Here is a 13,230-nt window from a genome sequence, read left to right on the forward strand (position 1 = left end):
TAGGATAGGTGGACTTGAAGTTGAGAGGGATTGATCAACAATGTTTATGGTGTAAAGTACCTCGGTGGCAAGGTTTTCGTTTAGCAGTAGTGCAAGACCTATGACTGGCGGCATGTTGGGTTTTGGGTATGTTCCAACTTTACCAGACGACGGTGGAGGCAATGGTGGGATGGTGGGAGCAATTTATGGGTTGGTGCGTCGAGGTCCGAATCTGTTTATGGATTTGTGACTGTTGCACTAATTATGCGGCGGTTCTTAGGTGATGGCATCGATGCAACATGGCGGCGGGTTTTGTGAGATCGTGGTGGAGTGACAAGCCGTAATGATGGTGGAGCAGCGCATGTGAAGGCCTAGCGCTAGGGAGTGGAAGCTGGAATGGAATTGGGTTGAGCCAATCCTGCTAGACTTTGGGCTCTATCATTTCCTTCAGGCCTTGGGCTCCTATTTTAATTCAGTTTAGATTAATTCTCTAATAATTCCCTGCTTTTTCAATGACCTATACTTGTTAGTTCTCAGTGAGCACTAATGAGTATAGTTTTGACCATAAAGAATTTAGGAGGTAGGTTCCGATGATGAAATCCATTCACAAGAACCCAACCAAGTCAAATATCTCCACCAATTCACCAGAGATTTCCACTCTCAGCCAAATAAAACCTCCAACAAAAGAACCCAAGCACTTTAGACAGACGCCAACAACAACCTCAACAAGTCTTACGAGGCGGCCACGAAACCTTAGAAGCTATGTCTCTTACCACGCTCGTTGCCAAACCCTATTGGAACTTTTGCAACTTTTTATTCAAAATTCTTCCTACACTTTACAATAAAATATCAAATATTTGACTAGGCAGTAACAGAGTTTTTAATAACCTGATTAGCGCGCGAATAAAATTTGTGTAAACATTGTCTCTAACTAATGTCAGAAAAATAAATTTTCTCTAGACACATAAAATCAGTTCAGGGCCGATGGACATGCCCAAGTCCAAACCTATAGATATGTGCGTGCGAAGTTACGAAATATGAAGTGAACATTCCCCCGCGGCAAAACACTTGAGCTTCTCATGTATTGTCCGTTACATTCAGATATTTTGCTGTCGACCAAAGAAAAGATAAAAAAAGAGACTTATTCCAAACAACAATATCCCTAACCGACCTTATTTCCGTGGTGTAAATACATGAACACCCCCATCTCCATACGCCAAAGATCCACACTTCTCCTTATTCACCGGGGACAGTACCGTCATTCCCTACCTTCTTACCCTAGTTCGGAGCGAACCATTTTGCTAAGCTGCCAAACAAAATCACACTCGGCGCGCGGTTTGTTCCTTCTCCTATTCAATTCAGAGTTTCAGTCTCAGCCTAGGGTTGCGATTCGGCCTCCGATTTCGTTCTGCCTTTTCCGATAGAGAAACAGGGAGATCTGCTGGGCTCGGAGCTTAGCGCGATCGGCGATGGGAGTTCCAGCTTTCTACAGATGGCTAGCGGAGAAGTATCCACTCGTCGTCGTCGATGTGGTGGAAGAAGAACCGGTTGTAATCGACGAAGTTTCGATTCCGGTCGACACCAGTAAGCCAAACCCTAACGGCGAGTATGACAATCTGTACCTCGACATGAATGGGATTATTCACCCCTGTTTTCACCCTGAGGATAGGGTACGCTTCTCTAATTTTCCTTGCTGTTCATCTTATAGATATAACAATTGTGGTGCTTTCGAGGTTGTGAAATTTGATCAGGTGTTACTGGATTCGCTTCGTGTGTGGAATTTAGTTTGTGAAATTTTAATCAGCTTTTACTGTATTCTATGAAGAAATCAATATGAGCTGCTCTGTTTGTTTCTGGTCAGAAATGGCATACCATGTATTATTGATTGTTTTCCCCTTGATTTGATGGACATTATGTATTGAGTCGGTCGGTATCGCATTCCTGTGATTAATTTTTGCTTGGACCTGTAAATTATCTATGTTATTCATGAATGTGGTTCTGCAAGTGTTATGCCTTTAACATTTTGTTTTACTTTTGCAGCCTTCTCCAACTACCTTTGATGAGGTATTTCAGTGCATGTTTGACTACATAGATAGGCTTTTTGTGATGGTGCGGCCTCGGAAGCTACTGTACATGGCAATTGGTGAGTGTTGGAATTGGCACCAAAATTTCGATTAAACTGCCATTTATGACTGAATTCAATGTTTTATGTAGTTTTTGCAATACTAATTGTTGGATTCAATTGATAGATGGTGTTGCCCCTAGGGCGAAAATGAATCAACAGAGATCCCGGCGGTTTAGAGCTGCTAAAGATGCAGCAGATGCGGTACGTCCTTTTGTGGATACTAGGTGGGTCCTCCATGTGTTTGCACGTGAAGGGCTTTTGTGTTATTGTTCTCCAAGTATTATAACTTTAACTTCGCATTCTTCTGCAAAATGAACTTCAACCTGTGGATGAATAAATTTGCTTTTGTGTGTGTGCGTATGTGCGCGCGCGAAATGCATGTGTGTGATATGAATATATTTTCGGGAATACACAGTAATTAAAACCATTTATGGGACTCCGGGACACTATTCTCCATCTTATCATATCTATCTGTTTGATTGATTTGCCAAGTCCTTGCTTGCTGCACATGTCAAGTAATGTTTGCCTGCCTCCAAATTAAATAGAAAATAACCAATTTTTTCCATTATTGATTTTGCAGGCAGCTGAAGAAGAAAGGCTGCGTGAGGAGTTTGAAATAGAGGGAAGAAAGCTTCCACCTAAACTGCATTCGCAAACTTTTGATTCCAATGTCATTACTCCTGGAACTCCATTTATGGCTGTTTTGTCAATTGCATTGCAGTACTATATTCATCTTAGATTAAATAACGATCCTGGATGGAAAAATGTTAAGGTATTTTTCTTTTTGTTCATTTGTCTTTTTCTAATTGCATTATGACTATTTTGCAGTTAGAGATTTTAGATATACTCCTTGGTTAAATTCTTAATGCTGATAAGTGTTTGTTACTAAATGTTTCAATTTTTGAAGGTCATTCTTTCCGATGCAAATGTTCCGGGTGAAGGGGAGCACAAGGTTATGTCATACATTCGTCTTCAAAGAAATCTTCCTGGTTATGATCCAAATACACGTCATTGCCTGTATGGTTTGGTATATATCTTTCCTTTCATTTATAAGTGAATGTTATTCTTACCCCTTTCTGCATTGCCTTGAGACCACCCTGATTGTGGTATAAATTTATCTTCTCAATGACAGGATGCCGATTTAATTATGCTTGCCTTGGCCACCCATGAAGTTCATTTCTCCATTCTTCGAGAGGTTTGTATTTATGGTTTTGTATTTATTAATAAAAACAATTTTGCTTCTTTACAGTTACATTTTGTTAGAAGATACTGATTTGAAGAATTGTGTGGATTGCATGTTGCTTCTCTACCGCAATACGTTTATTTTTTGTCAATTTGTTGTGTGGTTTCCTTGTTTCCAACTAATGATTTTGGCCTTTGGCAATACAATATTTCAGGTTGTTTTCGTCGCTGGACAGCAGGACAAGTGCTTCCTGTGTGGTCAGGTGGGTCATTTAGCTGCCAGTTGTGAAGGAAAGGCAAAACGGAAGGCTGGAGAGCTTGATGAGAAAGGTGATGCCGAGGCTGTGGCCAAGAAGCCGTACCAGGTTAGAATTTTTGCAATACATTTTTGGTAGCATATCGAGAGGTTTATAAAAGAATCTTTGAAATTTATATATTTTCCAAAAGCCTCAGTTTGAAGGCTTTTCATTTTTGTGATCAATACAATTACTATATTTAATAATTGTTGATCTTTATATGTATATCTCATTATATATATTGGATGATTTATGAAAAATAATATATGAAATATATATATTTTTTTGAGATCTTACATGTTGCACTTTTCGGCAGTTTCTCAATATTTGGACCCTTAGAGAATATTTGGAATATGAGATGCGGATTCCAGGTGCCCCATTTGAGATTGATATTGAGCGCATTGTGGATGACTTTATATTCCTTTGTTTCTTTGTCGGAAATGATTTCTTACCTCATATGCCTACACTGGAGATTCGGGAGGTATGTTGATTAAGCATAGCAAATATGACATTCCTGGACACCTTTTTTTTTTCCTTTCCCTTTTATAGAGAGAAATGAGAATTTATTTATTTTATCTTCCAATGCACAAAAGTGTTTGCATTACTCTTGGGGTTTTCTCCAAGAATGATCGTTAAAATATAGTTGCAGAGGTAAATATGCTCAATTGTTGATTTTTCAGGGTGCAATCAACTTGCTTTTGGCTGTATATAAAAAGGAATTTAGGGGAATGGGGGGATATCTGACTAATGCAAGCAAGGTAATTATTGTTCTCTTGTTTACTTTGCTAGGATAATTTTGGCAGGTTTCTTTTAGAATATTGTTAGTGACTTCTTTTTGTTTCTTAGCCAAATTTGAGGCGGGTGGAGCATTTCATTCAGGCAGTTGGAAGTTATGAAGATAAAATATTCCAGAAAAGAGCTCAACTGCATCTGGTTTGTTCTCTTTTTTTAATAGACATTGTAAATCATTAAAAATCATTGTATGTTCTTTCCACTTGCCAAAATATAGAGATGATTTGTTTCATCATTTGCAGCTTTCATGATGGTGCCATCTTTTCTTCTTCTTGTTTTTTTTTTTTTTTTTTTTTTTTGCTGGAAAGGAACTTAGTTTCCAAAAAAATTGTTTGCTTATTTTTCCAGTTAAATGGTCATTTACTATCTTTATCTGTGTTTTGGTGTGGGAGGTATTGTCTTTTTTAACTTTACTATAGTATGAAACATTTATATTTACTCAATTTTCTTCTATCTTCAGAAGCAAGCAGAAAGAATAAAGCGTCAAAAGGCACAAGCTCGAAGAGGAGATGACGCAGAGCCCCAAGTGCAACCAGATTCTTTAGTTGCAGTTAATCGGTTTCATGGTTCTCGTCTTGCTTCAGGTCCTTCACCTGTGCCGTTTCACCAATCTGGATCTGGTAGAGGAAATCCTCGAAAGGTTGCACGCTTGTCTTCAGAGGCATCAACTGTCGGTGCTGCTATTGTTGAAGCTGAGAACATTCTTGAAGATGTATGTTTTTATATATATTTTTCCTACCGACTGATTTGTGACAGCTTTAAATATGAATAATTTATTGTACTATATGTTTGAGAGTTGCCTTAATAATTAACATTTAATTATGTGAGCTCTCTCTTTTTTTTTTTTGGTCTCAAAGGTTCATGAAAACAAAGAAGATTTGAAAATAAAGCTCAAGGAGGTTCTTCGTGAGAAATCTGATGCTTTTAACTCTAAAAATCCTGAAGAAGACAAGGTTTGTGATATGTGATGCTCAAGGCATTTTTTTTTTATTTGAATCGGTAGATAACATACTCATACCATATAAAGCATTTGAATGCAATTCTTGAGATATTATTGATTATTAATGTGGTCTTTATTGACATAAGGTCATGTTACTATTATTTTTTTAAGTGAATCTGATATGTTCAAATCATATTAATGCATATTGGAAGGAATGTCTTTGATACAAATGGCTAAAAGTAAATGAAAAAACTGTGCTGCACTGAATGTTCACTTTCTTGTGTGACTAATGTTAGGTAGCTAAGGTTGTATTGATGATATGAGTGCTTTCAGTTTTACTATGGTGTTCATAGTACTATTCAGTTGCATCATATTGGGTATGTTGAGAATTGGATATGTAGGGTTATTCTAAAGGTGTTGGTCTGTTCTTTATTTCATGACTTTCTGTTGGGTGTTTTCCATTCTGTTATTATTTTAAAACACTGCATGCAAGTCCTTATACTATCATTAATTGCATTACTTATCATGCAGCCTTGATATCTTAATTTTGCTAGGTTAAATTGGGTGAACCTGGATGGAGAGAGAGGTATTATGAAGAGAAGTTTAATGCAAAAACTCCCGAAGAACGTGAAGCAATTCGAAGAGATGTTGTAAGTTAATGACTATTACTGCTATTAGTTATTGCAGAACCATTTTTTCTGTCTTATAGTTTGTGCTTTGTGGTTAGGTTTTGCGTTACACTGAAGGTCTGTGTTGGGTGATGCACTATTATTATGAAGGGGTTTGTTCATGGCAGTGGTGTGTATTTTGTTCAACCTTCCTTGACCATCTTGCTTATACTTTATTACGGCTAAAAGTTTCTGATTTTAATTGTGCTTTGAATTCTTTGTACGATCAGTAGGCACATGTTGGGTACATGTGATGGTTGTCCAACCATATAGCCTTTATATTGCAACCTTTTGTTGACTCCCAATTTTAAATTGGGCGTGCTTAAGTTGTTGTGCTCTATAAGGATTGGTATATGCATGTTCAGGGTCTGCTTAGCCTAGCAAAAAAAGAGGAAATTTTAGCATATTGACTGGATTGACTTTGTTCATTTTTCTTGTATAATGTTGTCTCGAATTACTAAGACGATAGCGTTCATATTTTGATCCCTTATGTTTGTTGTGCCACTGAATCGTCTTTTCAGGTTTTACCCTTACCATTATGCGCCCTTTGCTTCTGATCTCAAGGACCTCGGTCAACTAGATATAAGTTTTGAATTGGGCAGTCCCTTTAAACCGTTCAATCAGCTGTTAGGGGTTTTTCCTGCTGCAAGGTATTCTGAAGAATAATTTTTTATGTGTAAATTGTCAAGCTACTAAGGTAGTAAGGTACTAATAAAAGTTCCTTTGCAGTGCCCATGCCCTTCCTGAGGCATACAGGAAGCTGATGACTGATCCAAACTCACCTCTTATTGATTTTTACCCTACTGGTATGCTCTCTGTCTACTTGTTTTGGTGATCTAGATCTTATTTCGTTTCAACTTAGTGAGCTGCTATTCTAAACCTTTCTTTTTGTCAGACTTTGAAGTGGATATGAATGGGAAACGATTTGCATGGCAGGTGGGTTTCTATAATTTTCCATCTTGATGATGATGATGATGATGATGATGTATTTGTGATCATATAATGTGGATTCTTTGACATCATCTTTCTGTTCTTTAGGGTATTGCAAAACTCCCTTTCATTGATGAAGTCCGTCTTCTTTCTGAGGTTGAAAAACTTGAACATACATTAACGGTACGGTATTTTTTTTTTAGTTTGCATTACATGAGAACACCTCCAATTTGACCTTTATACCCTCTCAATGTCTATGTCTTCCTTTAATGAAAATTCAATTTCTGGGTGCAGGAGGAGGAATCACGCAGAAACAGTGTGATGTTTGAGATGCTCTTTGTTACATCTTCTCATCCTCTCTCTGTGTGCATATATTCTCTTGACAATCGCTGTAAACAATTGACAGACAAAGAGCGTGTTGAGTTTAAGGAACAAATTGATCCCAAATACAGGTTTGTGCAGTAATTCATTAGATTTACTCTTAGCTTTGGAGCAACAATGGACGTTTATTCTCTTTAAGCTTTTGTTATAACAGAGGGGTCCCTTCCAAAATGTAATTTGACTTTTGCTCCATTTTAACGTGGGTGAATTCTCTTCCATCAAATTTGCACCCCAGAACTGTTCACTGCTAAAGCTTGTGCTTATCATGATCTATTTGGGGCACTCTACTGTGTTTAAATATCAGTATTTATAATAAATCAAATATTTGGAATATGATGAACAAGTTTCTTTTGTCTTTATTTCTTATGTTGACCATAATTTTAAGAACTTGTTGGACTATTTTCTGATTTTATTTAGGGATACATGCAGTGAAGGGATGAACGGCTATCTATCTCCATGTGCTGGAGAGCCGTGTCCTCCCGTTTTCCGATCTCCTGTTGAAAGCATGGAGGATATAATGGACAACCAAGTCATGTATGTTTTTCAAAAGTTCATCTGCTTTATCTATATATATTTGTTGGGCACATTTTATTTTGCATCCCCAAGTAATTCCAGGATCATCATTGTTTTAGCTGATAATGAAACAAGAATTTTGCTTTCTTTTAGAAAATGCATATAAGGGAATTGTTATACACACCCTAAATTGTTACAAACAGAAGCCTTGAAAAAAAAAGGGGGAAATATTATTCTTATCTTTTAATTGCAAGGATGTCATCTTTTAATTGCAAGGATGTCATGTAATGTATTAGAAATAGGAGAACCTGATTTGTGTTGTCTAATCTATGTTCCATGTTTGATATTCAGATGTGCAATATACAGACTACCAGATGTACACGAGCATATAACTCGACCACCAGCAGGGGTCATTTTCCCTAAGAAGGTATTTTTGTGACTACTAAGCTCTCTCTGCTTGTTGATTCTTTTATTTTTTTTTCACTTGAGCTTAACCTGCTTAATCAGGGTTTTGCTATGTAAAAATAGTAAAATACACTTGCAATGGCCAATTCATCATTGAGGTCCAGTGGATATTATATAGCAATGGCCAGTTACTATTGTTTATTTCGTATGTAGTTTTGCTGTTGATGGTTATAGCCATTTTATGGAAAAGTGTTATGTGGTTCTGGAAGTCTAATGTTCTTGTAACAATTCGATTTACATCAAATTGTTATTTTCAGATTGTGTCATCGGGGGATATGAAGCCTGCACCTGTTTTGTGGCATGAGGATTCAGGGAGGAAGCCATGGCATGACAATTCGGGGAGGAGGCCATATGAAAGTTCTAGGTAAATCCTCTTTCTTTGTCCATATTCACTTTATCCAATTTCCTGTGCTTGTTCTTACATCTCTTCCTTTCTGCCCTCTGCATTCAGACAGCACCCTCCTGGAGCCATTTCTGGAAGACAGCTTGGCGATGCCGCTCATCGACTTGTTGTCAATAGTTTACATGTTAAGGCAAACAGCAATGGGTATGGCAATCAGATGCCTGCCCATCAACCATATGCCGAACCTCCATATTACCCACCACGGGCTTCGTACGCAAGTAATGGAAGCTATGATCAGGGACACCACAGTATGGCACCACCTAGAACATTCCAGCATCCTCAAGTGCAACACCAAAATTCCTACCACCCTCCGAATAGACCTCATTCTCAACATTATGAAAGAAATTCTGGTCACTCATACTATCAGTCGGCCCGTCATCAGAATGGTGGAATTGCTTACCCCCAGAGACCAATTACACCAGCTCCACCAGGGGTCAATCCAGGTCCTTATCCAGTTGGTTATAACAACTATCAGAGTTACCAACAAGCAGGGCCGCCTGGTTATCAAGGCATTGATGCCTGGGTTCCACCGCCCCAAAATATGGGCAGAGGATATGGTCGTCCTCAGCAATCTGGAAACCCGTACTCTGGATTGGACAGGAGAGGAAATAGGAGACCACCTCCATCCCAGCATGGCCGCAAGTAGAAGAGTGAGCTGCTTGTATAATATTGTTGTATTATAGTTGGGTCTTCATTCCTTAATGCCCTTGTATTCTTTATTGGTAAGTTGAGAGCGGATCGTTCAAGGGGATCTCCTCAACTTGTATCAGTCACATAAAAGAGGCGACGCAGAAGACTCCAGGATAAACGTTTCGAGCTTCAGGTTTCCAGGAGTAGTTTTCATGTTTTCAATTGTACTGTAATTCAGTTTTGATTGACAGACTCATATTTATTTTCTTGTTGTAATAAAAACATATCAAGTTCTATTTACTGTTTCCAATTCTCTTGCACAAAATGTGGTCCACATAAAAATACAACCTAAACAACCAACCAAACGGTAACCAATTTTTTCTTGTTTTTAATTTTTATTTTTTTTTATATCGTTTGAGGAAAAATGAAATGGAGACAACAAAAGCCAGGTATAAAAGGAAAAAGAGCAAAAAAAAATAAAAATAAAAATAAAAACAGAGCATACCATTATTGTTATAATTTCTAGATTCTTCTGTATTTGTTTATATATTTTATTGTCTTATATATGGTGCGTCATAGTTACGCAAAAGTCTGTGAAAGAAGAACTAATCCAGTATTAGAGGCCCAGCTTAATTTTACCCCAGAGCTGTCAGATCTACTTGTTCTGGAATGCTCTGGTCTTCCCCCGAGAGTCCATGTCTATCTGGTAAGGCCTTCTCTATGCCTCCGCCATACCCGACTTCCGGCAATTTTCTCCGATCATCAACTCCAAGATAACAACACAACACGATCGTCTCGTGGTAAAGGCTCAGCGAGGAGAAGGCTAGGCGGTCATAGCATAGGCTTAAACGACCTGAACCGGTTACAAAATCGCCGCTAAAGATCTCGGTGGTGACTCTGGGAAAAAGGAGGTTTGATTGATTAAGTGAGTACTGATTTTTTATTAGTTTCTGGTGTTGAAGCTTTCTGTATTTGGAGAAAATGTTTTATTCCTTTGTACATGTAAGTAGCATTTTTACTGTCTTGATAGGTAATGGTAATCCCGAATTTTGGTCAGAGATCCATAACAACATACATGATGTTATCTCATCTCATTCATATTTGAATTGAATTGAATATCAGTGTACAGATTCCGCATCGGATGTACCTCTTATTTGTTATTCATTGTTAGCATAAAGCTTGAATTTGAATGTCAATTTTTCGCCCCCCATCCCCACTGTTTTCAGGTACCGGCCTCTACAACATTGCTATTTCTGGTCTCAATGATGCCTTGTGGGAAAAAATTCATTGCCTGGTAAGCTTTAGTTAGTTAATATTGATTGTATTAGCTAGTGTGAGTTGTTTCTGTTCTATCTTTAGCTTAGTATCTTGTAATGCTTACATTCAGGTTGGTTATCATGGTGTGAAGAAATCCCCAATTTGTTTGTTGGATACCTCTTACTTCATATCTAAGCAGAGAACGTTGTATTTTGGTGCTTAAGATTCTGTAGATGTATTTGTGCCTCAAGTTTGAAGTTTTCACTACAAAGTGAAACTGCTTCATTGATAAAAAAAAAATGTAGGTTAGGTTTATTTTCGACGAGTAGAACATATGAATGTGGTATTGGAATATCTAAAAATTGTTTAAATTTACTCACCAAATTCAAATGTTTTTTATATAATTTGTCTCGTTTTCTTGATGGAACTACTGAGAGTGATATGATTGCTGCAGTATGTTTGTTCTCATTGTTTGCTTCTTTGTTTGTTGTTTTTGTTTTGGTGTGGACAGTGCTTCTGCATAAGCTGTCATTGATAATCCTGACAATTGAAGAGTTGAGGGACAAAACTTCTTGTTTGTACCATATTAGTTTGGAATAGGAGACCATGTCAAGCGGTCGAAACACCCATTGGTGTTACGAATGCAGGCGGCCAACTCAGTTGCAAGGGCGAGATGCAGTTTGCCGAAACTGCAGTGGAGGATTTGTTCAAGAACTTGATGACATGGTTCATATCAGCCCACTGGCTGATGAGGATCGTGATAGGAGGTTTGGATTCATGGATGCTTTCTCAGCTTGGCAGCAGTTAACAGACAGAAGAGGTAGCGAAAATATAAGGGGTAGATCAGATTTAGTTCCTGAACATTCCCCGGCGTTTTCTCCTTTGTTGATTTTTGGTGGCCAAATTCCTGTTCGATTTGGGAATGGTGCATTTGAAGCTCTGTTCAATGGGTCTCCTGGAATAGGTGTAACGCGGGGTAATGTGGGTGATTATTTTGTTGGTCCTGGCTTGGAAGAATTGTTTGAGCAGCTTTCAGCAAATGATAGGAGGGGCCCTCCCCCTGCATCGAGGCTTTCAATCGATGCAATGCCAACTATTAAGATCACGAATAAGCATCTTCGTTCTGATTCGCATTGCCCTGTTTGCCAAGACAAATTTGAGCTGGGATCTGAAGCAAGGCAAATGCCATGTAAGCATGTATATCACTCAGATTGTATTGTACCATGGCTAGTCCAGCACAACTCATGCCCTGTTTGCCGCCAAGAACTGCATCCACAGGGATCTGGAAGTGGTCATAGCTCAAACATTAGAAGTGGTGGTTTTGGTAGTAATACCGGTGGAAGGGAAGGCCAAGGAAGACGAAATCTTTTCTCTTCTCTGTGGCCGTTTCGCTCGTCTAGTTCTAGCTCTAGTTCTAACCGTAACCCACCACATGAAAGCAGCCCGCCAACTACGCGTGAAAATAGCAATCAAATGGGGTATTCAGGATGGCCCTTTGACTAAGATTACAATGTTGCTATGTTGCTTGCTTTCCTTGGATCAGAATCTAAAGCTTTGCAGTTATACTGCAACAAAGTTTGGTTTTAGACTCCATTATGATGTTTTTTTTTTTTCCTCTCTCTCTCTCTCTTTCGTTTTTCGTTTCCGAAAGGGTGTATAATGGTCGTTTGGTGTTTAAACATACCTCTTTCCATGTGAATAACTATTTTTCTTCTACTATGTATGTGTATGCTTCTAAGATATATGATATACATATATTTTCCTCTTGTAAATGCTTGAATTTACTGTACAATTTTATTTCTGGAGATAGCCTCGGTGGTTATAAATCATTCACAAACGCGGCCCCAATATATGTGCCGGTGACTAGGTGGGTCATTAGTTTCTGTTAAAGTGAATGAATTTAGCATAACTGGGTTTGATTTGCTGTTTAACAGATTTGCTGGATAACAAAATTATCCAAAACAATAGGATTGCCAACTTTATGAAGCAAGTGGAACTCGTTTAAGAAAGTAGCATCTTGTTGTTGGAAAATAATTTGAACTTGTCATTATCTAAATATATTCAGATAATAGTTTTGATTTAATGAGAAACTAATTAACAGAAATACATATCTAAAACTCTATTATGTTATCAATTTGAAATTATGTCTCATTTGAAGTAGGAGACTTATCTGTTAATGAACCTGATTAACATTAAGGATATATACATGATAAACATCAAGTATCTGCATTAAATCTTTAGGAAATCTTGGACTCCTTATGGGATGAGCACAAGATTGATACTGGCCTCTATATATAGCAGATTAAGTCCCTGTGTTAACTACACGTTTTTAGCATTGAGTTCAGTCCCATTTTGAAAGCGTAAAGTAGTATAACATAGAAGGCTTTTTCCTCGTTTGTTTCTGGTTCTGTGTTGGTGCATTGGGTGCAGACAAGGGACGTTTGTGGTTGTCAAGCTGTTGCTGGGATCTTTGTTATTGAAGAACAGAAGATGGCTGGACAATATGTTGAACCCGTGAACAATGGTAATTCTCATATCCCACTGTGAAACTTATATCCCATGGTTATTGTCTTTTGTGTTCTTACATGATTCAGATATGATGTATTACTTTCGTTTTCTTTACATCATTTGGTCTTACAAAATGGTATCAGAGCATGGCTTATAAAAGG

At 38.0% G+C, this 13,230-nt stretch overlaps 2 protein-coding genes across 4 annotated transcripts; both read left to right on the plus strand.

Annotated features, from left to right (window-relative positions):
* Window positions 1-1,201: 1,201 nt before the first annotated feature.
* LOC112169420 (5'-3' exoribonuclease 3) lies at window positions 1,202-9,614 on the plus strand. Of its 3 annotated transcripts, none has more exons than XM_024306446.2 (23): window positions 1,202-1,649; window positions 2,020-2,122; window positions 2,229-2,305; window positions 2,685-2,876; window positions 3,012-3,131; window positions 3,237-3,299; window positions 3,502-3,651; window positions 3,899-4,063; window positions 4,263-4,340; window positions 4,429-4,515; window positions 4,835-5,086; window positions 5,232-5,327; window positions 5,869-5,964; window positions 6,042-6,112; window positions 6,504-6,632; window positions 6,712-6,788; window positions 6,878-6,918; window positions 7,021-7,095; window positions 7,207-7,364; window positions 7,711-7,827; window positions 8,158-8,233; window positions 8,529-8,635; window positions 8,723-9,614. In XM_024306446.2, the coding sequence occupies exons 1-23, from the start codon at window positions 1,449-1,451 to the stop codon at window positions 9,318-9,320; spliced, it is 3,129 nt and encodes a 1,042-aa protein (XP_024162214.1). In that variant the 5' UTR covers window positions 1,202-1,448; the 3' UTR covers window positions 9,321-9,614. The 3 variants fall into 3 exon arrangements, with proteins under 3 accessions (XP_024162214.1, XP_024162215.1, XP_024162216.1); XM_024306447.2 differs by having other exon boundaries at window positions 1,449-1,649; window positions 7,723-7,827; XM_024306448.2 differs by lacking the exons at window positions 1,202-1,649; window positions 2,020-2,122 and having other exon boundaries at window positions 2,229-2,328.
* A 265-nt stretch (window positions 9,615-9,879) lies between these two features.
* LOC112172501 (probable E3 ubiquitin-protein ligase RHC1A) lies at window positions 9,880-12,333 on the plus strand. Its single transcript, XM_024309869.2, has 3 exons — window positions 9,880-10,229; window positions 10,531-10,598; window positions 11,073-12,333. The coding sequence occupies exon 3, from the start codon at window positions 11,168-11,170 to the stop codon at window positions 12,062-12,064; it is 897 nt and encodes a 298-aa protein (XP_024165637.1). The 5' UTR covers window positions 9,880-10,229; window positions 10,531-10,598; window positions 11,073-11,167; the 3' UTR covers window positions 12,065-12,333.
* The last annotated feature ends 897 nt before the right edge of the window (window positions 12,334-13,230 follow it).

The sequence above is a fragment of the Rosa chinensis genome, chromosome 6 (assembly GCF_002994745.2).
Source record: "Rosa chinensis cultivar Old Blush chromosome 6, RchiOBHm-V2, whole genome shotgun sequence".
In the NCBI taxonomy this organism is placed as follows: Eukaryota; Viridiplantae; Streptophyta; class Magnoliopsida; order Rosales; family Rosaceae; genus Rosa; species Rosa chinensis.

Bases quoted from the DNA above. Each gene is read 5' to 3' on its own strand.
- LOC112169420 (XM_024306446.2), top strand. From the start codon at position 1,449: ATGGGAGTTCCAGCTTTCTACAGATGGCTAGCGGAGAAGTATCCACTC. The intron at 5,087-5,231 runs GTATGTTTTTAT...TTGGTCTCAAAG, and splicing joins CTGAGAACATTCTTGAAGAT to GTTCATGAAAACAAAGAAGA. The intron at 6,789-6,877 runs GTATGCTCTCTG...TCTTTTTGTCAG, and splicing joins TATTGATTTTTACCCTACTG to ACTTTGAAGTGGATATGAAT.
- LOC112172501 (XM_024309869.2), top strand. From the start codon at position 11,168: ATGTCAAGCGGTCGAAACACCCATTGGTGTTACGAATGCAGGCGGCCA.